Consider the following 22,299-nt stretch of genomic DNA (forward strand, 5'->3'; position numbering starts at 1 on the left):
GGAGCAGAGAGCCCGATGTGGGGCTCGATCCCAGAATCCTGGGATCATGACCTGAGCCGAAGGCAGAGGCTTTAAACCACTGAGCCACCCAGGTGCCCCAGAAACTGGCTTCTTAATGCATAACAAGAAAGGGCCCTGGCATGAAACAAAGGGCGATTTTGGAGGAGCTGAGCTAAGAGGACCCTCTGAACCTCCTTATCTTCAAGAGGAGATGCCATCAGTCAATAAAGCGCCATTTGTTAAGCAGGAAAAAACAGAGGAAACCCTTTTTTGGTGGAGGCTGGGAGTGTGGGGGAGGGGAAGCCCGCCTCTGGGCGTTTGCAGTCTAACCTTGTTGTTAAAGGAAGGGCTTTCAGGGAAAGGAAGTGACTAGAACTTCATGTTTCACTGAGTCTTGTTCTCCGTGGTTTTCCAATTGGTCTCCCACAATGCCCTGAGGTAGTTAGAGTGACACCTGTCCCTAGTTTTACAGAGGGGGCAAGTGAGAGCAAGTGTCTTGCCTTTTGTTGAAGAGGCAGGGTGGCTACAGGCTAAGACTTTGGGCTTTATCCAGCTCCGCTCCAAGCAACTGGACCTCCCCACCTGCAGTCTTCCTGGATGTCAATTTTCTGAGCACGTGGGTTTGCCACTAATCTCCTGGCAAGTTCATTCCGGTCCAGGCCCCTTCCCTGGCAGAGAGGTTGGTGCTCACTTTGGAGTCTGAAGATAGCAGCCGCACCTCCCTGTTATCCCCCGGACCAGCGGCTTTGGGGTGCTGTGCTGCTCTCTCACAAACCTTCCTGGCACCAGAGGGAGACCCTTCTTGCTTCACGGGCAGGGCTGTTCTAGCTTTGCAGATCTTGGAGGTCACCAGCACAGATCCCCAAGGCCTGGAAAGTCTCCTGGAAAGGCTTTTAAGAACATGGCTTGTCAGCGGGGTCATCCCCTTACCTGCCTCCCCACCCCCCATGTTGAATCATATTTCTCAGGATGGGTCCCAGACATCTGGATGTCAGAGAAGTTTCTCTGATGATCCTGATTTTGCCAGACTGGCATTTGGAAGCCACTGGTGATCCCATTTTGTAGGGGGAGGGGAATTGCAATTTAGTGCCCACCTTCCTGCAGATAGGCCCCGGAATCCTACAAGCTGTGCCTGCTTAACATCTAAGCTGCAGATCCTTTGCCTGAGGCCCCATCGTCCTTCTCGGGCCAACTCCCCTTGTACCTGGCTTGTGCGAGTGTGAATATGGGGGTGGCATTGCCCCGAGTCTGACTTAGGGCAGTCCCGAGACCCTCCTGTACCCCAGAGAGAAGTGAGCCAGAGCATTTCCTTCCTGCTTTGCCCTTCCACCAGAAGCTCCTCATAAAAATCTGACCGATTACACTTGCGCCCTAGGAGAGAGATGGAGAAATGTCCTTTCTGAGGAAATTGGAAACGTTTTGACTTACGACTAAAGTAGGGAGACCCATTTATTTTCTGCTCCAGGTTTAGCAGAGCCTCCTGAATTTTCTTAAAGATGAGATCATTCTGCTCTTTGCAGATCGATTGCAGGCTCTTGGGCCTCTTAGCAGAATCCGAGCACAATCAGGAGATGAGTGGCCATTCTCCCTCCTTTGTATTTTCTAGCAAGTTGCATGATGGGGGAACAAATTCCTTTGCAACTGATGACAGGGATTTGTTGGGGGGGGGGAGGAAGGGCATGGTCAGAGGCCTCAGATGTCCAGCTCATCCAAGACCTTCATTTTACCCTCCAAAGAACAGGCTGTGTTTGGCTTATGCAAGAACTGAACATAATTCGCCCCTGTTTTGTAGGGTAGATTTGCCCTTTACTAGGGTAAAGCCGGTACCCGGGAGCTGTGGCGGCATTTGACATTAGCCAGGGCCAAGGAGGGCTTAGCTGCCTGATGCTCTTGGGGCTAGTTGTGAGGCAGAAGGCTTCAGACCACCCGTGAGGCTTGATCAGCCCTGTCCTCCTGTCCCCATTTTTGGAATGACACACAGTCGCCTTATATAAGGCACTTACATGTTTATTAGTTCCTCTTGACCTTTTTAAATGGTCTGGTGTTTATCGTCAGAAATAGGAAACCATGAATAACCTCAACCCACTCTTTCTCCTTCGCATTTTTGCTGCTTTAATGTTGCTCTTAAATACTTAAGAGATCTTACACAGGAAAACTGGGAGCAGAAGACAAAGGCCTTGCTTATTAGGAACCTCTGAGGACCCATTAGTGCTGATGAGCATGAGGAAACCTCTGTCTGCCTGATTGTGGAATTCCCAAGCCCCTCCCAGCTCCCCGTTGCTGGTTAAGCGAGTCTTGACTCGGGCTCCTCTTCTGCACCCGGTCCCAAACTCACAGCTGGATTTCTGAAGCTAAACCCCAGATCCTGTCCTTTGCAAATGTGGACCTTGCTCCTCACTGCCCGCCTGGCCCTGTGTATGGGATGTCTGGTGTTACTAAGTCTTCACATATTTCTGAGAAGATTTCTTCAGGGGCCTTAGAAGCCAGGCAGCTTGCAAAAGCTTCCTGAGAGAGAAGTTCTTTAGGATAGAATGAACCTTATCGTTTTCTTGTTTATCTCTATACACACACACACACACACACACACACACACACAGCATGCATGTGCATATATACCTATGCCAAATGCTGGTTGGGTACTTTACAAACCTTATTTCTTTAAATCCTCAGAACAGCTTTCTAAGATGGAAACTATTAGATGCATCCGAGGCCTGTCGGCTGTGGCATCATGGAAAGACTGTTGTAGCCAGAGGTTTTACCCTCACCTGGGGCAGGGGGGTCAGGACGGGTGACAGATAATGTTGCCCCCAGTGGGCCTGGCTGCTTCTTAGAACTCCTTTATGCTCGGAACATCCCAGGCATGACCCCAGTTGGTTACAGACCACTCGTTTCCTGAGCCTATGTCTGAACTTAGGAGATGGGCCCAAGTCTCCGTTCATTCATTCCATCTGAAAGTTCCTGAGCTCCTGCTCTCTGCAAGTCATGGTGTTCAGTGCCTCTGGAGGACAGGTCTGTCTCCTTCCAAGCCATTCTCTGTGCCGCATTTCTGACATGACCCTCTCTCCAGTTGGAAGTGGGCTGTCTCTGCTCCAGACTCCATGTTACTTTGATTGGAATCTTTCTTCCAAAAGGCGCCACTTGTCTGCTTTGCCTCAGGCTCTAATCCCCATGGGCTGAGAGTTGGACTTTGGGGGACTGTCCTCTTTCTGCCCCTCGGTGCCTGGCAGGGTCTCCAGTCTCAGTAAATGATTCTGTGCGGAGAAGGGTAAAACCCGGGCCGGGCTCTGGAGTGGACAGGCTGGTAAAAGGAAAGCCGCCCTTATTGCAAATTGAAGTGCAGGCTGGAGCCCAGAGTTAGTGGAAGTTGCTGGAAGCCTTCTGTCGGTTTTTAAGCACTGAAGTGTTGTCCTGGGCTCCCCAAGGTCCCCCAGGGGCAGGTTCCTTTTTACTCCATTTCTAAATGGCCTCTTGCACAAAGGACTTTAGTATTGATTTCCTAAGTCATCCTTATGAGTCTAGAGAAGCTCTTTTTTGTCCCCACCAGCGATGAGCATCTTCGAGCAGATGAGCTGGAGAGGCCCAGAGCTCCCAGACGCCGCTAGTGCCCAGCTGCACAGAGAGCAGCCTCAAAGGAGTCTGTCTCTCTCTTTCCCCATGTGGCTGGCAGTAAGACCAGACGGGGCACAGTGAGCCTTCTTATTCACTGTCCGTTCAGAAAAGCCCAGAATTACAGATTGCTCACTGCCTCTGTCAAGTGCCTGTAAATGGAGTGGCTGCCCCAGAGTTCCCAGCACAGAGCAGTGTCCCCAGCAACTGAGGGGAGACTCGCCACTGAAAATTCCGGAGCATCCTGGTGGAGAACAGCCATTTCCTATTTTGAAATCACGTCCTCTGTGTTCATTAAGTCCAATTGTAGATTTCCACCCCCCTGTCATTTTAAAGATTCTTCTTGAACCCTGGATGGATGAGTAAATAGTTAAATCCAAATAGCAGGAGGCTAGGGAAGAAGGTATGTGTGCAGAAGACAAGGCGGCCATATCACTTTCTGAATCTTCCAAATTCATCCCACAGACCCTGAGTGTCAAGAGGGGGACCAGCTCTCGGGTCAGCTAGAGCTGGGTTTTCTCCCTCCGGAAGCCCCACGCGGGGCGCTGGGGGCTGTGGTGACTCAGAATTGAGCGGAGTGCCCTCGGCCCTCTCTCGCAGGCCCTGCCTCAGCCAGGCAATGACTCAGCACCAAGCATGGGCTCCCTGGCCCAGAGCACACTTGAACTGAATGTTCCAGGTCTTGAGCCTCAGCCCAGCTGGACCGGGCAAAACTAAATGCTTTCTCCCCTGCTGCGGTTTACCCTGGGAAGATGGAGAATTTGAAGACATCAGCCACAATTACTATGACAGATTATATAGGTGGGGAGGGAATAGTGAAAGGGTTAACACATCCCCAGCCTCGACGTCAAACAAACCTGGATTCTGGTCATCTCAGATGAATCAGTTATCCCCTCTGAACATCAGTCTCCCCTTCTGTAAAATGGGAACATCACCTTACCTGTCCAGCGTGACTGTGAGGATCAGGGGGATAGTGCCTGGAAAGTGACGAGTCAGGGCCCGACCGGACATGTGTGTTCAATCCGTGGACAGAGTCACAGCCTCTGCTATGAAGTAGGAGGGGAGTCACCACGTGGCAGACAGATCTGTCTGGACATGGGTTTTTTGGCTCCCAGGTAGGCCTCAAGTCTTTTTTCTCAGAAGCAAGCCTCTTACCCCCTCGTAGTACCTTAGCTGGCTGTCTTTTGACTAGTGTCTGGATGCCCTCAGCACTCTTCCCCGGGGTTCCCATGTCCCACCTAATTTGGGGACACAACAGCACGTGGGGAGGGTCAGATGAAGGCTACTTGGCCTTCTGGAGCCTCAACCAACCCGGCAGCGCACAGCCCCAGCCAAGTTCATCCCTCAGCCAAGACGGGCCAGGAGACACTGTTTCCGGGCCTCTACTGCAGGGGGTGGCGGGTTAACCCTTCATCTTGACTCCCTTAGGGGAGTGTCTCCCTCCACATCTCTATAGACCCCAGGGCAGTTGCCAGGCAGGAGTAAGGTGCCCCGTTGGTGTTGTGGGGAAACTGAGTCACGTTAACTAGGGGCTGGCCATTTGCACAGTTGTTCTGGACCCAGCTCTAAGGGGTGGAAATGTCACTGCATGTGGAAGGAGGATGGGGTTTGCTACTTGCCACCACCCTCGTGGGGGAGTGTGGTTGTTGGAGCAATGCCTTGAGCAGCTGCCCAGGGTGGGAGGAGCATCCCCAGGAATTCCCCTCAAGGAAGCTTCCCTTGGTTAAAGGGGCCCTTGCCCTCGCTGCGGTTGGTGAATTGGGAGATTTGTGTGTGTGTGTGGGGGGGGTGATTTTGTACAAAATGCGTATCTAGGGAAGCCCTGTATCCTGATACCAACAGACACTTGCAGAGCTGGTGTCTAGCAGGTGGTAGAGCCTCGTGATTGGTCAGCGTCCCGCCTTTGTATGAAACCAGTCCTTGAGAAACCCAGGGAAGAAGCCTGAGGGGGCCTCTTTATGTAACTTCAGTTTGCTTCCTGATATGGAAATGTCAGGTATTTTTCCATCTGTGATTCCTGATTTCAGATCCTTTGAGCAGGTGTCCCTGCTCCTTTTTTCTGAAGAGGAACTAAGGTTTTCATTTCCCTGAAGCCATGAGTTCGGGAGCTGGGCGTCGGGTGACTGGGGTTCTCTCTGGTAACTGCCCATGGGACCTTGGGCCACACCTGCTGCAAGGAATCCTTGAGGAGGGCTCTAGAGGGTGGGGGAAACAGGGAGCCGGAGACTGATGCCCAAATGCCAGCCGTGGTCTGTGGTGCCTGGTCTGGAAGGTGCCCACACACCCTGCTGGGGGGATACACTGAGATTGTTGGTGAGACGCCAGGGTGAGGTTCTGCTCCCGCACAGATCCTCCTGCCCCAGCCTGGCCTGGGCTTTCTCACTAGGTCTCAGGGGCAGGAGTGCAAGGAGCCACGGTCAGTGCAAGTTGGGTGTGGATTGGTCCGCGGGGCCGGTCTCTTCCAAGTGGCTGGGCTGGGGCTTCTTGGTGCAGGATGGGAGTTTAGGGCTGGGCCCCTAGAGTGTTGGCTGTGTTTGATTCCAGATCGTAAAGCATTAGATACAGTTCCCAGCAGAGAAAATGGCACCCTTGCTAATTCGTGTCCTTAAGACTCTCAGATAAAGGGGCTTCTCACTCTAATAGGCTTATTACCGACTGGAGGGACCACTGAGGTTTTAGGCATTGTACGCCCTAGGCTCCACCAACAAGAATATCCGGGTCTATCAGTAACCATTTGTGGGATAAAGGAACGTGATTGTGTAGATTGTGTAGGGCTCGGGGCGGGCTCTGTTTACAGAGCCTTCCTTCTGCCTCATTTCACTTACATTTTGCAAAAATGCCTGGGAGCTGTGGGGATTTTCACAGCTGGAGAAACTGAGTCTCCGTAGCCGGCTGTCCTGTCTGAGGGCACAGAGCTGGTGAGCAGCGGAGGGGGGAGACCAGAGCTCAGGGTGACAGCTTGAAGCCCAGGGCTCACGCGGGTTCATTCCTGCTTGTTTGGACACAGCTGCAAAGAGAAGAAGCGTTGAGTTTCATCCTATAGAGAGCTTTCCCCAGTAGGAGCACATCGGGACACCTGTCTCAGTGACCCCAGGATAAAGTCTGTGCTCTGGTAACAGGCAGTGAGGTCCAGCCGCCAGCCGCCCTGTCACTGGGCTGTGTCCAGACATTGTGGTGAGCACAAACTCTTGTCTTACCAGCAGCACCGTACACGGGCTTCTGAGGAGAAGGATTTTGCCTGCGGGTCGGAATTTGCCGGGTGTCCATTACGTGCCCAGACTTGGCCGGAGGGAGAGACCCTTCATCACGGTGTGGTAGGAACTGAGTTTGGCTGAGGGACCCATCAGATTGGCAGTCATACTTAATTCATGTCCAGGGCCTGAGCATACCAAACAGAAAGTCTTAGAAGGATGTTGAAGCTCAACTCTGCGTGCTTTAGAAGGAAGTTTTTCTTTTGTTTTGTTTCCTACCTGCTGGAAGGGAGCCAAGCTACCTAACTGCCATCCAGGCCATGGATACATGGGGACTTCAGGAATCCTGCTTTCCTCCATCTTTTTCTTTGTTTTAGAAGTTTTTGTTTTTGAAGTTTCATTTGTTTTTGAAGGGTCATTAGTAAAAGTCAACACCCGACCGTTGTGAAAGCTCTTCTGGCCTCAAAACCCAATTATAGGATGTGTGTCCTACTTGAGACTCCGGGGCTGTGGAGGCGGAAGTGCTCCGGGGCAGCGCTGGAGGTTAACCTCTGCTCCTCGGACCCTTGGCTCAGCCCACCTTGGTGGGAGCTGTGACTTGTAGGTGCTGAGAACACTTTGGAGAGCGCTTTGCTATGGATTTGAGGTTGGGGGTTGACGGGGCTGTTTTCACAGTTCAGAGGCCACTTAGTGAATGGGGAACCGATTGTGGATAGGTCAAGGCAAACCCTGCTCCCCGGCTGTCCCCAAAGCTGTGAAAGTGCAGCGTCCGGCACGGTGGTTGGCATATGCCGGGGTAGCTACCCAAGGGCTGGTGTTCTTGCCCTGCTTTCAAGGCACTGGGAGTCCTGGGGTGCCAGGGTGTCACAGTTAAGCACCCTTTTCTTGGGTTTCTGCTCAGGTGTGATCTCAGTGTCATGAGATCAAGCCCCAGGTTGGGCTCTGCACTCAGTGGGGAGTCTGCTTGAGATTTTTATCTCTCTCTCTCACTCTCTCTCTTTCTTGTCCTCTGCCCCTCCCACCTTTGCTTGCTCTCTCTCAATGAATAAGTCTTTAACCAAAAAAAAAAAAAAAAAACAACAACACAAGGAGTCCTTCTGGGGGTCAGTGGCCACCTCTTCACTTAGGACATGAAACATTGGGACACCTTGAATCCCAGTGACCTCCATTTCGATTTAACTGAACACAGTTAAGAGTGGTCATTTTTAGATTTCTGTGACGTCAGCTTTTCCTTGTTTCTGAGCTCTATGTAGATTTTTAGAGCTATAGGGGACCTTAGAATAAGCGTCATGGAGATGCCAGAGCAAGACAGAACTTCATGTGGATCAATGTTTCTCAGTGTGGTCCAGGTTGGGCTTAGGGTCTGCATGTCTATGCATTTTCTGGGTGCTCCTGGTGCCACCTCGAGTTTGAGAACCACGGCTTCATGGAGTATCTGGGCTTTGCCTTCATTTTACAGCTAAGGAGAGTAAGGTCCAGAGAGGGGTTTATGAGCTGCTTATGTAACACACATCTTTAGGAACAGATCCAGGATTAGGACTGAGCGCGGTCTCTTTCCACATCTCCTAGCTGCCCACTTAGTGCCCACATTGTTATTAAAAACCAGCAGCAAAGCTCTGGTGCTCTTAAGAGTGCTCGTAAGCAAGCAAGAATTGCCTACGTCCAAGGTCTCACCCAAGCTCAAGAGTCTGACCCCAGGCTTCTCTAATAATAGTACCTTGCACTTAACAGGGCATATTTTGGCTCATCTAGGGTAATTTTCTCTGCTTTTTATCCTGCCATCTCATGGAGTTGAGTGCCCTGAGATACATCTCAGGGTTTTACTGTAGTGCAAAGCAAGGGAGAAGAATGGACCAATTCATTTTATAAATGAGTGTACAGTGAGATAAGCAGTGAAAGACTTGTTTCCTAATCAGATCTTGTAATATGGATTCCTGACGTCTTTGCCCCAAGATAATGATGAGCTGAGCTACCCTGGGAGTTCCTGGAGTGCTGTCATTATATCTAAAGAAACTGCGGGGCAGGTGATGAGGAGGGGAGGACCTGCACTGGGGGCCTGCCTGGTCACGTGATCGTGGCTCATTCGCGCCCCCCCACCAGGAGCGGTCCCTGGTCCCCACTGAGGTCAGAAGGGGGCAAGTCATGGGTCCTGCATCGGGAATGCTGGCCTTAACCAATAGGCTTCCAGATGTGCTGGAACTTCTTAGGGGATTGAGGAGGCGTGTTCTATTCTTCGAGAATCATGAACTGTAATATTTGTCTCTTTTACTTTTTTCATTTTATTTACTAATTTTTTAAAAGTAGGCTCCATGCCCAGCTTAGAGCCCGGCAAGGGGCTTGAACTCATGACCCTGAGATCAAGACCCAAGCTGAGATCAAGAGTTGGATGCTTAACCTACTGAGTCACCCAGGCCCCCATTTTCCTCATTTAAAAAAAGTGTCTTTTTTTTGTTAGATTGTGATGAAAAGCACCCTAGAAGACAGAATGGGCCATTGAACCCTTTCGGGTGGTGCTTTCTGGTTAGTCAGCACGGAAGCATCTGCTGCTGAGAGGAATCTAATGGGAGCCCCGTAGACTCACGGGGGAGGGGTGTCAGCCTTCCTTTTCCGGAGCTTCGTCTAGGTGGGAGCTTCGTTGCTGGTTTATTTATTCCTGTACAAGTGCTCAGTCTCGCACTCTGTAAAGCCGATGTGGTTTTTCTGCTTACCCCCAGCAGTGTTTTTCTAAACAAAACCCCAATCAGAATGGGACGGGAGCATTCTTTTAGATGTGAGACTCGTGGAGAGACATGGGGTTCTTTATTAAATGGGTCAACTCCCGCAGAAGCCAGAGTACAGCACATCAGGGCCTCTAGCCGCCCTTAACCCTTTCAGCCGTCCGCATCATCGCCCCGGGAACCCCAGGCTCAGGACTCGGTTTCGGTCATGGCCCTTCCCCCTCGCTGCTGCTGTCCTGCCAGCCACGGAGGCCTCTCCATTTCCTCCTCCTGCTCCCCTCCCTGGTCACCCTTCCCTTTCCAGGCTGTCAGCCCCTGCATTGCCTGCCCTTCTTTACTCTCATCCCGGCCTCCTCCCCTCCTTTCCTCATGTGTCCGGGTTTCTCCTTTCGGCTCCTTCTGTCTTGCCGAGGCCTCTCTTGTCAGCAGCCCTTGGACTGTGGATGTGAGGCCTCTGCACTGTGGCCTTACGTTCGTCAGCTCAGCACTGACCTTCACGTGCTGTCCCCATTCCCTCTGCTGCTGGGGAATCCAGCCAGTGACCACAGCTTTCCTCCACCAACCAAACCATCAAGACCAGGCACCTCTTCCCAGACCCAGGCAGCGTACTGGCTCCAGGAGGCAGGCCCCGCTGTCACCTCCTCTGGGCAGGAGGAAGTACTCGTGCTTCCTCCCTCCTTCTGCCCTCTGGCCGTTGCCTTCCCTTTTCTCTCGTAGCTGTACAGAATCTATTCAGTGAGATGCATAAAATGTGCAACTCTTGGCAGGCCTGCCATGCCTTCTGGATCCAGGGGCTTCCCCCAGGAGGAGCCAAGCCTCAGCCAGGTCCATCTAAGGTTTCCAGGCCCTGGAAGGGGCTGAGCTGGAGGCACAGCTAACAGCCGGCTGTGCGGGCCTGGTGGGGTTGGCAGCCTGCCCCTGTTAAAATCAGATCATGCGGGTGGAATGCGGCAGGGGCTGGGCGGTGTGGGGGTTCCTGAAGTGTGTGCTTTGATAGGTTTGCACGTATGTATCTGCCTGTTGACCACTTTGCAGAAAAAGAACACTTCCGTCCTCCCAGAAGTTTCAGCACCCTCCCAGGGACTCCCATTTCCTACGGGGTGGCCCCTGCTGTGAATCTTCTGTCAGTTAGCTTTGTCCTTGGGTTTTGATTCCTTTGACACTTTGCGGTCTGCACAGCACAATTGTGTGCCCCTCTAGGACAGCCCCATCCTAGCTAGAAAAGCCGGTGCCTGTCCCCCATTGACAAAGCCTCCCATGCTTTCTGGCCGGTTTTGCTTCCTGTGTGTTTCCTGCTGTCTCAGACTGTCTTGTAAGCCCCTAGTTGGCAGGGATCGTGCGTGGCTGGTCTGGTGAGCCCACAGTACCCGGCATCTGGGTAGCTAGATGGTCACCAGGAGGTGGTTGGTGGACGAGGGCTTCCGAACTGCCCTGCCCGAGGATTGTACGGATAGCTGAAGCCTTTTGTATGTGGCCGGGAGGGAACGGTGAGCCCCCAGGCAGCAAGCGGAGAAGATGCCCAGGACTCGTCTGGGCCCCTGCTTCAGGCTGGAAGGAAGGGCGCCCTGGCGAGGCGATCACATGCCCAGATGGCGGGTTAGGAGTCGGTACTGAGTAGCGCTGGGTGTCCTCGGTGCCTCTTGCTGCCTCCCTCCTGGTGCCCATCTCCCAGCAGGAACTGGCTTCTGAATGGGAGGCCTGAACCCACGGCCTGCTCTTGGGTGACCTGAGAGCTAAGCAGGCTAAAATAATGCCGCCACCCTGAACACGTGGGTATTCTAATCTGAGAGTGCTTGTCTGCTGGTGTCCCCAAGGACACAGCGACACCCTTGCCTCTCCTGTGTGTGGGAGGCCCGGGGCAGGGGCGCAGCAGGAGGGAGGCAGTTGACAGGGTCTGAAAGAGCTAAATTCCAGGCCCCACCATCGCTGCCTGTTGCACACAAACACAGAAAGAAGGCAAAAGTACAATGGCCGATCCCTCACGATGCAAATCCGCTTTCCTCAATTGTGACTGGTTCTGCGACAGTGAGAAGCAGACCCTGCACGCTCCCGGATTCTCCGGCTTTGGCATTTGTTTGCAGTTCGGAGAGATACGTCCTTCAGGAAGGATTGTTCTCCTTCATCGTTGACCCAGCCGGCTGTGTGTGGGTGGCACAGTTTCAGAGTCCTCCTCTGCAAAGGACCCTCTAGGAGGGTCAAGACTGGAAGCCTTGGGGGTCCCCGACTTTGGTTGCTCAGCCCTTGGTGAGAAATGACATTGCCCGGTGAGGGACTGACCGGCCTTGTTGTCTGAAACAAGATCTTTCTCTGTGGTACATCTGGAACTTGGCCTTCTTAAGGGTCCCAAAATAGCCAGGCGGCTGAAGGGACAACTTCCTGAGAGGACACGAGAGGGACCCCAGCCCCTCCCCGCCAGAGCAGCCTCTGTTGGCATCATCGGACCAGCATAATTCATCCTCCGTATTTGTTCTCCTGCTGCGCTGCCTATGTGTGCCGTATCTCCCTTTCTTCCAGCTTGTTCCGAAAATGTCCCCGGGTAGGCAGCCTCGCCCCACTGCCGCCTCTCTGCAAGGATGTCCAAGCTGTGTTCTGTGTTTGGGTCCAGCGCACCCCTGTGTTGTTAGGAAACGCTAGGACCTTTGAGGAAGCGGGGAAGCCGGCAATAATTTAGTGAGTTGGACTTGACTCATCCTCGCGCCTTCTGATCTGCGTCTCCGATTTGGGGGCAGTCAGTGGCTCTCCTACATCCTGCTGCCAACTGTCACCCATAAAAGAAACCTGTCCGACCAGTTTCGGAAATTGGGACCTCCCTGTGCTTAATGGACACGGCAGCTCGCCTCCTTCCTCTGGATGCCCCTAACTCGTAAGCTGCCGCCCGTACGCCAGCCTTGCAGTGGGGGGGTATCCGGCAGACGCAGAGGGTGCCTGCCAGCGGCCTCGCCCTCTGGGCTCAGCTGGCATGGCTGATGCCGGAGGTGGGGGAGGTGCCCAGGATCACTGGGGAAGATGGCACTTAGCACCATGTTTTTGCCTCTTTGGGGTGTTTTCTTCCCAGTTCCTAACCAGACTGTTTCTCCTTTCTGTGTTGCAGGAAGCACCGTCCTCTGCAAATGGCCCTTCCCAGGAGGGCCCCAGGCTGCTGCCCGCTCGGGAAGGCCACGCCGTGTACCCCCAGCTCCGACCAGGCTACATTGCCATTCCTGTCCTCCACGAAGGCACCGAGGGCTGGCAGCCACGCCCTTCCTTTGTCTGTCCCCAGCCAGGAACACAGCGATTCCGAACTGAGGCGGCCACAGAGGCTCCTCAGAGGTCCCAGTCACCTCTGCGGGGTGTGGCGGAAGCCACCCAGCCAGATAGACAGTGTGGACAGGCTGTAGCAGCAGCAGCTGCGGCGGCCCAGCCCCCAGGCTCCCACAGACCTGAGGTAAGGAGAGTGAGCCGGTGTATTCCAGGGCTGGTCATGCAGGCATCTGGGCATTTTACAGGTGTGATAGGATAAACTGCTTGGTCCGAATGCATGAAGGGGGAGGGGCGGCATTTCTGGGACTGGAAGCCTGGCCTCCGGCTTCCTGATCTGCTGCTCCGTACTCCTCCCGCTCTCCGTGTCACAAACGACTGCTTGGAGCTGTGCTGATAGGAAAACGAGGCGGCATACCTGCTCACACAGTGTCCCGTGGTTTAAAAGGAACCCAAAGGGGCACCTGGGTGGCTCAGTCAGTTAAGCGTCTGCCTTCAGCTCGGGTTGTGATCTCAGGGTCCCGGGATTGAGCCCCATGTCGGGCTCCCTGCTCAGCAGAGAGCCTGGTTTTCCCTCTTCTCCAACCTCTTGTGCTGACTCTCGCTGTCTCTGTCACTGTCTGTCTCTCTTTCAAATAACTAAATAAAAAATAAATTAAATCTTAAAAAAAAAAAGGAAAAGAAAAGGAGACCCAGAGTAGAGAAGGGAAGTCAGCTGTTCGACGATAGGATTTTATTTAAGCCTGACGCCCATGCTTCAGTACACTAATCACCAAAGAGTTCTTAATCCAGTTCTTAGCTGGGATTTGAGGGCCCGTGGACCCCAGTAGGTTTCCCAAGCAGTAAGCCCTTCTGGTTTTCCCATCTGCAGACTGTCTGGTTGTGTCCCCTGGCAGTGTTGGTGAGCACGGATGCTTGCTCTGTGTCTGTGCCCAGAGTTAGCCTTGCCTCCTTTGGCTCTGTTCTTTTCCTGTCTTGAAGGAGTACCTGTATTTGTAATGTTTTTGTTGTAAAAATCAGAAGTGACACATTAATCAGAGAAATCTGAACAGGGTCCTTTGAAGCCAGCTGGGGAAACACCCACCTATTTTTTCTAGGTGGTCCGTGGGCTGGCCTGCTTCGGGCCACGCAGGATGTGCTGCTCCCCGTGCCCAGCACGATCCCCTGTAGACTATGAGGAAAGGGTTAGAGAAAGAGGTGACATCAGTAACAGCAGGAGTACCAGCAACACAAGCAGTGCATTGAACACTTCTGTGCACGGTCCTAGGCTGAAGCATGGCCACAGATGGTCTTACTGAATCTTCAGCTCAGGAACAACGAGTCATTTTTTCCCATACTTTAGATTCTCAAAAGGCTATCGAGGGGCGCCTGGGTGGCTCAGTCGGTTAAGTGTTTGCCTTTGGCTCAGGTCATGATCTCGGGGTGCTGGGAGCAAGCCCCCCCCATGGGGTTCCCTGCTCAGCGGGGTGTCTGCCTCTCCCTCTGCCCCCCAACTCCACTTTTATGTGCTCTAATTAATTAATTAATTAATTCTAAAGAGGCTATTGAGCTGGCAAGAATTGGAATGCCCCTTGGCTCTAGAGCCCTGAGTGCTAGTGGTACATTTTGGAGATGGAAAGGTTTGAGGTAAAAGGTCCGAATGTGTTACCCTGAGCAGGCACATGAAGGAGGCAAGGTTGGGGCACCAGCGCAGAGAGTCACTCGTGCCTCTTCTCTCTGTCTTGCAGCAATCCCAGTCTCCAGCTGCCTCGGACTGCTCGTCCTCGTCCTCCTCGGCCAGCCTGCCCTCCTCCTCCGGCAGGAGCAGCCTGGGCAGTCATCAGCTCCCCCGGGGCTATATCCCCATCCCTGTGATACACGAGCAGAATGTCACCCGGCCAGCGGCTCAGCCCTCCTTCCACCAAGCCCAGAAGACCCACTACCCAGCTCAGCAGGGTGAATACCAGACCTACCAGCCGATGTACCCCCGGGTCCCAGGGGATGACTGGGAGCCTCGGCCCATGCGAGCAGCATCCCCATTCCGGTCCCCTGTCCGGGGTGCATCCAGCCGGGAGGGCTCTCCGGCCAGGAGCAGCACGCCAGTGCACTCGCCGTCACCCCACCGTGTGCACACCGTGGTCGACAGGCCTCAGGTACAGAGTCGGTGTCCACAGCCTGGCTCCGGCAGCGGCTCTCCAGGGCCCGAGGAGCAATGTGCAGGCTCCCTGGGCCCTCCGCCGGTCCTAACTAGCTCACACGTGTGTTCCTCGGGGGAGTGAGATCTGGGAATTGGCCAGTCATGCGCAGAAGTGCAGGACGGGTACTGGGAACACTCAGTACTTCTGCAGCTTCTGCTCATGGGTCATTGAGGCTGCCTTCGGGACAGAACCTCCGCTGCCTGGGGACAAATAGCTCGGCCCCGTGTCTAGTGTCACTCACACACCGGGGACCCGGGCACCTTCGTGCCCTCCACATTTTTTCAGGGCCCTTCAGACCCCTCCACACCCCAGCCCCAGCCTTCTCTCTAGTGTTCCGGGCAGCTTGTCTCCTTCCTCACAGATACCCCTTCTCCACTCCGCAAGCCCTTTCTGTTCATCCCACCTCTGTGCCTTTGCTCATGCTGACACAGCTCCCTGAAATGCCGTCACAGCCCAGGTTCTCCCCGCCCTCCGAGGGACCAGCCAGTCTTGCCTCTTCTGTGAATCCTCCTCCTTCCCCTCCTCCTCCTCACGGCATCCCATCACAGGCCCTCATGGCTGGGTGTGGGTTACTCTGTGCATTCCAAAAGCGTTCATCTTACCTGTTCAGCTCTGAGCTTAATGACAGGGACTTGTCTTACTAAACCTCTCTCCTTGGGGGTGAAGGACCACGTTGTTTGACTGATGATGGGTGGGCTGGCTGGGAAACCTTCCAGCCTGGTGTAGTCCCAGGCACAGACCTATTCATCCTTCAGGGGCAACTTGGAGGGCACATCCTGGAGGAGGAGGTCATTCATTTTCACAGCTTATAGTGTAGCAGAGCCTTGAGCAGCTCTGGGCCCCCCAACGTGAGCAGCGGAATTGGTTCTCTGCCACAGTTTTTAGAAGGAGAGCCCCTCGTAGGCAAATACATGGGGTGTCTTACTATAAATGGTGATAACATCCTCCTATGTTTCTTTTTTTAGCTTCTTTATTTGGAAATAATTTCAACCCTACAGAGGAGTTATAAGAAGCATACCAAGAAACCCAGTATACCCTTCATCCACATTCACTGTTAACATTTTGCTCTGTTTGCTCTGCCGTTTATTTCAATGCATATCATCCATGTGGTTTGTTTGTTGGACATTTAATTGTGGATATTGTGCCCTTTTATCCATCAATAATTGAGGAAATATTTTCCAAAGAGAGACCTCATTCATAACCACCATCCAATGATCAGAATCAGGAAACTTAACATCCTTATAACATTGTTATCTGATACTCAGTCCACTTTCAAATCTCCTTAATAGCGGTTTCCCCGTTGCAGGATCTAATCTAGGATCATGAGCACTGCATTTAGATACCCTTTCTCTTCAGTCTCCTTCAATCTGGAACAGTTCTTCAGACTTCCTTTGCTTTCGTGACCTTGACATTTTCAAAGTATACAAGCCGTAGAGCAACCCCTCTTTAAGAGTTTCTAAAGTCATGAGATCATTTTAAAACTGAGAGATCATTTTAAAACTCAAAGTGACATGTATGGCTGGTCCCTGAGTGGTAAGAGCCAGAGTTGAGGACATCCACATTGGCAAAAGAGGTCTGGTGGAAAAGGGGGTTCTTGGCACTCAGATGGCTACGTAGCAGCCAGATCCTAACTTGGGCTCAGGAATCCCAGGAAAGCATGTCCATGTGCAGAGCCGGAAATGCTTCCCCTCCTGTCTTTCCCATATAGATCCCAGAATCAGTGAAACAATATTTAGTCTTTTTCTTCCTTACCCTTGTTTGTGGTGCCCTCCCTTTTAGCATTTGTTCAAAGATCTCTTTTTGAAGGTTTGCAAAGATTTGACTTAACAACATTATAGCGGAATTTAGTATTTTAAATTGGGAGTATTTTAGAAATCATGTAGTCTAACTCTTATTCCCCAGTTGATGAAATGAGGATGCGTGAAATTTTTAAAGGGGCAAAACACTTGGCAAAACACTTTTGGCAAAAACACTAATTAGGAAAGCTATATGCACCCCTGTGTCTATTGCAACATTATTCCCAATAGCCAAGATACGGAAGCTGCCCGAGTGTCCATCGATAGATGAATGGATTAAGCAGATGTGGAGTGCGTAGTACACTGGAATATTACTCAGCCACGAAAAAGAATGAACTCTTGCCATTTGTAACAACATGGATAGACCTAGAGGGTATCAGGTGAAGTGAATAGTTGGTAAAAGAGAAATACCGTAGATTTCACTCATACGTGGAATCTAAAAAACAAAACAAAAGAGTAAACCAAAACACCCCAAGCAGACCCTTAAATCCAGAGGATAAACTGATGGTTGCCAGTGGGGAAGCACATGGGGGATGGGCAGAATATGAAGGGGATTAGGAGGTACAGACTTCCAGTCACAAAGTCTCAGGGATGAAGTGAGGTGTAGGGAATACGGTCAGTATCAAGAGAACGGACGGTGATTGTGCTTACTCAGGTGAGCACTGCGGGACGTGTAGAACTGTCGGGTCACCAGGTTGTGCTCCTGAAACTAACAGTGTCGTCTGTCCACTCCACTTCAATCAGGAAAGGGGGGGTGAGATGTTCACTGAAATGCTGGGAGAACCAAGATATTTGTTTTAAGTACAGCTCATTCTAGAAACTACCACTTGTAGTTACCTTAAAAAGCATCTCAGCCCGTGTAGCCAGCAGTCAGCTGCGGGGACGCATGGCCGAGTGTTGGCGCAGAGGAGCCCCGCGACATCCTCCCAGAGCTAACTATTTTGGGCATCATGTTTATTCTCAGAAAAATACATCAGTCTGGGCAGAAACCATGAGGCTGTCATAGATTTTTAAAAAGAGTAGATTATACCTTTTCCGAAACAGGATGTGGGACTGTCCTCCCCGGAACAGAGACGGTCCCTCTGGCGGCAGTGAGAGGTTGTGGCAGTTACTCCCCCGCGGCTGCCCCGCCAAGATTCTGAGTCACGCAGGACTTTGCTTGGAGCTAAGCTAGCTCGGCAGTCCGCGAGGTTTCGGTGAGCAAGTGTTCATTTTTGGAAACTATCGGTTTTGTTTTTGTTGCCCTAAGAATACCATCTACAGAAAAGTTCAGTGAGTGGTAACAGACGCACAGTCCAGGGTGACAAATGGAAATGAGTGGTTCGGTCCCGTACGTGATCAGAATGTTTTCATTCTGTAACTGTATGTGGTTGACTTTGAAAATCTCTGCTGTTGTTAAAGCCATTCCCCAGCTTTCTTTCTAGTCAGTAGTGCGCGCCACAGACAACCGCCTGGGACTCTCAATCGGGTATTAAAAATATCTTTGTGTCCTTGCCTCTTTTCAGCAGCCCATGACTCATCGAGAATCTTCACCTGTTCCCCAACCTGAAAACAAACCTGAAAGCAAGCCAGGCCCAGTTGGACCAGATCTCCTTCCTGGACACGTCCCGATTCAGGTGATCCGCAAGGAGGCAGACTCGGCACCTGCCGCCCAGAAGCCCCCACCCGCCTCGGAGAGGGTGGAAGTCAAGGTTCCAGCAGCTCCGGTTCCTTGTCCTCCCAGCCCCACCCCGCCTGCTGTCCCCCCGCCCCCCAAGAATGTGGCTGCCCAAGAGGGGGCAGCCCCCGGCCCTGCCCCTGCGGAAGCCACACCTCCCAAACCAGCGGAAGCGGAGGCGCCCCCCAAACACCCGGGCGTGCTGAAGGTGGAGGCCATCTTACAGAACGTGCAGGGGCTGGAGCAGGCCGTGGACAACTTCGAAGGCAAGAAGACGGACAAGAAGTACCTGATGATAGAAGAGTATTTGACCAAAGAGCTGCTGGCGCTGGATTCGGTAGACCCCGAAGGACGAGCTGACGTCCGTCAGGCCAGGAGAGATGGTGTCAGGAAGGTTCAGACCATCCTGGAGAAACTTGAACAGAAAGCAATAGATGTCCCAGGTCAAGTCCAGGTTTATGAACTCCAGCCTCATGCCCTTGAAACCGATCGGCCACTGCAGGAGATCATGGAGATGGGTGCCATGGCAACAGACAAGAATAAGGAAAGTGCGGGAAATGGAGAAGATCCGCAGACAGAAAGCCAGCAGCCGGAAGCCAGAGAAGCGGCAGCTGCAAACCCAGGCAGCACCGACACGACAGACACAGCTGGAAACACAGCTGCCCCGTAGTCCCCGCCACACGCAGCAGACCCCGGCGCTGGGAGCTGCTGGTGTGTGTTAGGGAATTTTAAGTTGCATGCATTTCAGGGACTTTAAATCAGTTTGTTTTTACTATTCGTAGGCGCTTGGTACACAGTAACTTGGGTGGAGGCCAAACACACTAATTAAAGGGCTAAAAGGAAAATGATGCTTTTCTCCTGTATTCTTACTCTGTACAAATGAAGAAGTTGCTTGTTTCAGAAGTTTAACCCTGCTGCTTGTTGTTGGGGCCTTCTGTACACGGGCACCACGTGTCAGCCGTGGTTGTAAGCTGTCTTCGTGCGGCTCTGGACCGAAGGAGGTTTTCGGCTGGTGGGTGGGGTGTTGATGTCCCATCGCACAAATATGGAACCCATTTTCCAGAAACAATGCCCTTTTAATGGGATGATTCTCTTCATCTCATAGCTACAATAGCTAACTTTAGATAAAATGTGCAAGGAGCGCTAGGAGTATCTGTATGTTGGATGACTTTAATGTTACATTTAAAAAAAGGAAAATAAAGTAATAATATAACTCAAGATGGTTTTTTGTGATTTCTGAAGTTTGGAGGAGCGGCAGCATCAAGTCTGGGTCTCACTGGCTTCAGGAACAGTCCGTGGCAGCTGCGTTTGCAGGCCGGCTCTGGGATCCATGAGCTCTCTCTGGGTCTGGCTTTTGAGAGAACAAGTGACCACCACGTTTCATCCTCAGATCACAGCTGTGAACCAGGAAGACTCGGGGCTGTGCACCCAGGGGATGGGAATGTTGCGTTCGGATTGGCCCAGCTCGGGCCACCCCAGCAGCATCCTTGCTCACCTGGCCTCAGGCCGCCCTCAGGCCTTGGCAAGGGGCTGGGAGGGTTCAGACGCACACACGAAAGCCAGTCCCTTGTGATGCCCGAGGCTGACCCACGTGTTGTGTGCGGCCCAGGTCGCTGGGGTTGAGAATGCGTTCTGTGAGAGTCTTGGGGTCATCTTTATCTGACACTTCTCTGAGTCATCACACCAGGCTGGGTGTATCTTCTCGGATTGGGTTCCTAGAAGCCACTGGGGTTAGGATCGGGTACACTTGGAAGCCACTGGGTGCAAAAGAGACTTCTTCGTATTCCAGTGTTTTTTCAAAGCTTGGGGAGGACCACCAGCCTCTGACTCAGAGATTTGGGTGTTTTAATTGCTTGTAAATAAAAAATGGACAGTCTTGAGAACTTGGAACCCCCAGAGGGCATGTTGATGTAGAGCCCCCGTGCCGAATTCCTCATGACTGTACTGAGTTTAATATTGGTGTGTGACTGGGCCATACAAAAATACACACTCCTGGAGTCGCCACTCTTAGCCCGCTGAGAAAGTCTTCAGTCATCCCGATGGGAACCTGCCAGCATCGCTCCTGGGTGAACTCAGGCGGGGAGTACAAGCTGGCTGCTGCTGACACACCATTGATTCCAGAAACCCGAACGTATGAAAAGGGGAAAGGCCTCTACTGGACTTTTTTAAAGGAACCAAAGATAAAGAACGTGACTGCTTCTCCTTGTGATTTGGGCATCTATGCCCAATGGACCTTAACGTGAAGTTTCCTTGGGTGGTTGTGAATCGGACTGATGTTATTTTTATCACTAAACATTGATATCTCTTGACTGTGGTTAGATTTTTAGTCATCCAAATCAGATGGTGCCTGGCTGTCTGGGTAGGAATTCTGTGGCCTGTGTTGGTGGTCCCTGGGTCTTGTATGGGGGCAAGAGGTTGGCTATAGGGCTGGCTGCAGGTTCTTACTAACTAGGCTGTCTTGGTCTCTGCACCGGGGCACAGATTCCACTGAGTATCTGGCGGGGGCCGGGGGAGGCTTCTGCTGTGTCATCATCCAGGTGCCCTTTAGAGAGCATCGCTGTGGAGAACACAGGCTTGAATCAGAACTCTTGGGTTCAGTTATAGCTTGGGACAGCGGACAAGTCCCATAGCCTTTTCCTTCCTTGTTTCCTCAGTTGTAAAAAGGGGGAAAGTGATTAAATAAATTGAGACATGTGGAGTGTGGAATGTAACAAATGTTACTTATTCTCAATGTCCTCATGAAGCAGGTGAGGCAACAGGAAGTGACTTGCCCGCAGAGCTGGGAGCAGAGACAGGATTTGAATCCAGCCCCAGGAGACATAAAGGCCATGTTAGTCTCACCACAGTGTGCCATCTTCTTCTTCTTATTATTATTTTTTTAAGTTTTTTTTATTTGACAGAGAAATCACAAGTAGGCAGAGGCAGGCAGAGAGAGAGGGGGAAGCAGGCTCCCCGCTGAGCAGAGTCCGATGCGGGGCTCGATCCCAGGACACTGAGACCATGACCTGGGCCGAAGGCAGAGGCTCAACCCACTGAGCCATCCAGGTGCCCCTCTTATTATTATTATTTTAAAAATTTTATTTATTTCAGACAGCATGAGCGGGCGAATGGGAGAGAGGGAGAAGCAGACTCCCCACTGAGTAGGGAGCCAGATGCAGGGCTTGATCCCAGGACCCTGGGATCATGACCTGAGCCAAAGGCGGACGTTTAACGACTGAGCCACCAGGCGCCCCTGCACCATCTTTAGCACCAAGTGGGCTGTGGGGGCCAAGAGGAACAGGGCTATCTAAGGATCACAGAAATTTGAAAATAACCTCTCATCTCTTCCTAGACACTAAGTCTGTGTGTGTGTGTGTGTGTGTGTGTGTACACACACACACACACACACACATATACACATACATACATATATATACATACTTGCATACATATACATTTTATATATATAAATATACATTTATTTTATACATGTATACACATATATATATGTGTGTATATATATGTATTTGGTGTCAAAATCCTGTGAAATTCCTGTCTCCTGGATGAAGCAAATGACTTGGAACTAGCAAGTACTGGCATCCACACTGAAAGCTACTCGCACCTTCAATGCTGGCAGCCCAGGTCCCTGGGCTTGGTTTCCAGAACTTTCTAGAGCACCCCCCACTTCCTCTCACCAAGGGTCTGCACTGCTCCAGCACATTCCCACCCTTGAGTGTGCCGTTGCCACTCTCCCCTTTTGTCCAGATCTTGCTCCCCCTTAAGCCCTCCATTTTGTGAAACCTGCCCTCCTTGGACAGTACCTTCCTTCTGACTTTCCCTCCCCCAAATTCCACACCTTCTGTCTGTTTGCCAGGGCCCAATTGTCTTCTATCTGTTGGAATATCTCCAGTCATTTCCTGAAGAAGACTGTAAATTCCC

At 52.0% G+C, this 22,299-nt stretch overlaps 1 protein-coding gene and 2 long non-coding RNA genes across 5 annotated transcripts in view; 1 reads left to right on the top strand and 2 right to left on the bottom strand.

Annotated features, from left to right (window-relative positions):
• The window catches only part of LOC111144788 (BCL2 associated athanogene 3), a 23,796-nt gene extending 2,912 nt beyond the window's left edge, over positions 1 to 20,884 (top strand). The window contains exons 2-4 of one of the 2 annotated variants that reach the window (XM_022499250.1): positions 12,606 to 12,938; positions 14,479 to 14,883; positions 18,233 to 20,884. In XM_022499250.1, coding sequence (XP_022354958.1) covers positions 12,606 to 12,938; positions 14,479 to 14,883; positions 18,233 to 19,051 — 1,557 coding nt within the window. In that variant the 3' untranslated portion in view covers positions 19,052 to 20,884. Of the gene's footprint in view, positions 1 to 12,605; positions 12,939 to 14,478; positions 14,884 to 18,229 lie in introns of both variants that reach the window. The other variant, XM_022499249.1, reaches the window with a different exon arrangement.
• On the bottom strand, positions 13,469 to 14,463 carry LOC111144790. The gene is made up of 3 exons (XR_002640431.1): positions 14,400 to 14,463; positions 13,836 to 13,922; positions 13,469 to 13,738 (listed from the first exon to the last, which is right to left on the bottom strand). It is a non-coding gene; the product is annotated as an uncharacterized LOC111144790 (long non-coding RNA).
• The window catches only part of LOC111144789, a 28,158-nt gene continuing 22,911 nt past the window's right edge, over positions 17,053 to 22,299 (bottom strand). Inside the window, exons 2-4 of one of the 2 annotated variants that reach the window (XR_002640430.1) lie at positions 18,671 to 18,796; positions 17,755 to 18,281; positions 17,053 to 17,498 (exon numbers count right to left, since the gene is read on the bottom strand). This is a non-coding gene — a long non-coding RNA (uncharacterized LOC111144789). Of the gene's footprint in view, positions 18,282 to 18,670; positions 18,797 to 22,299 lie in introns of both variants that reach the window. The other variant, XR_002640429.1, reaches the window with a different exon arrangement.

The sequence above is a fragment of the Enhydra lutris genome, unplaced genomic scaffold (assembly GCF_002288905.1).
Source record: "Enhydra lutris kenyoni isolate GAN:26980312 unplaced genomic scaffold, ASM228890v2 scaffoldscaffold12, whole genome shotgun sequence".
Taxonomy (NCBI): domain Eukaryota; kingdom Metazoa; phylum Chordata; class Mammalia; order Carnivora; family Mustelidae; genus Enhydra; species Enhydra lutris.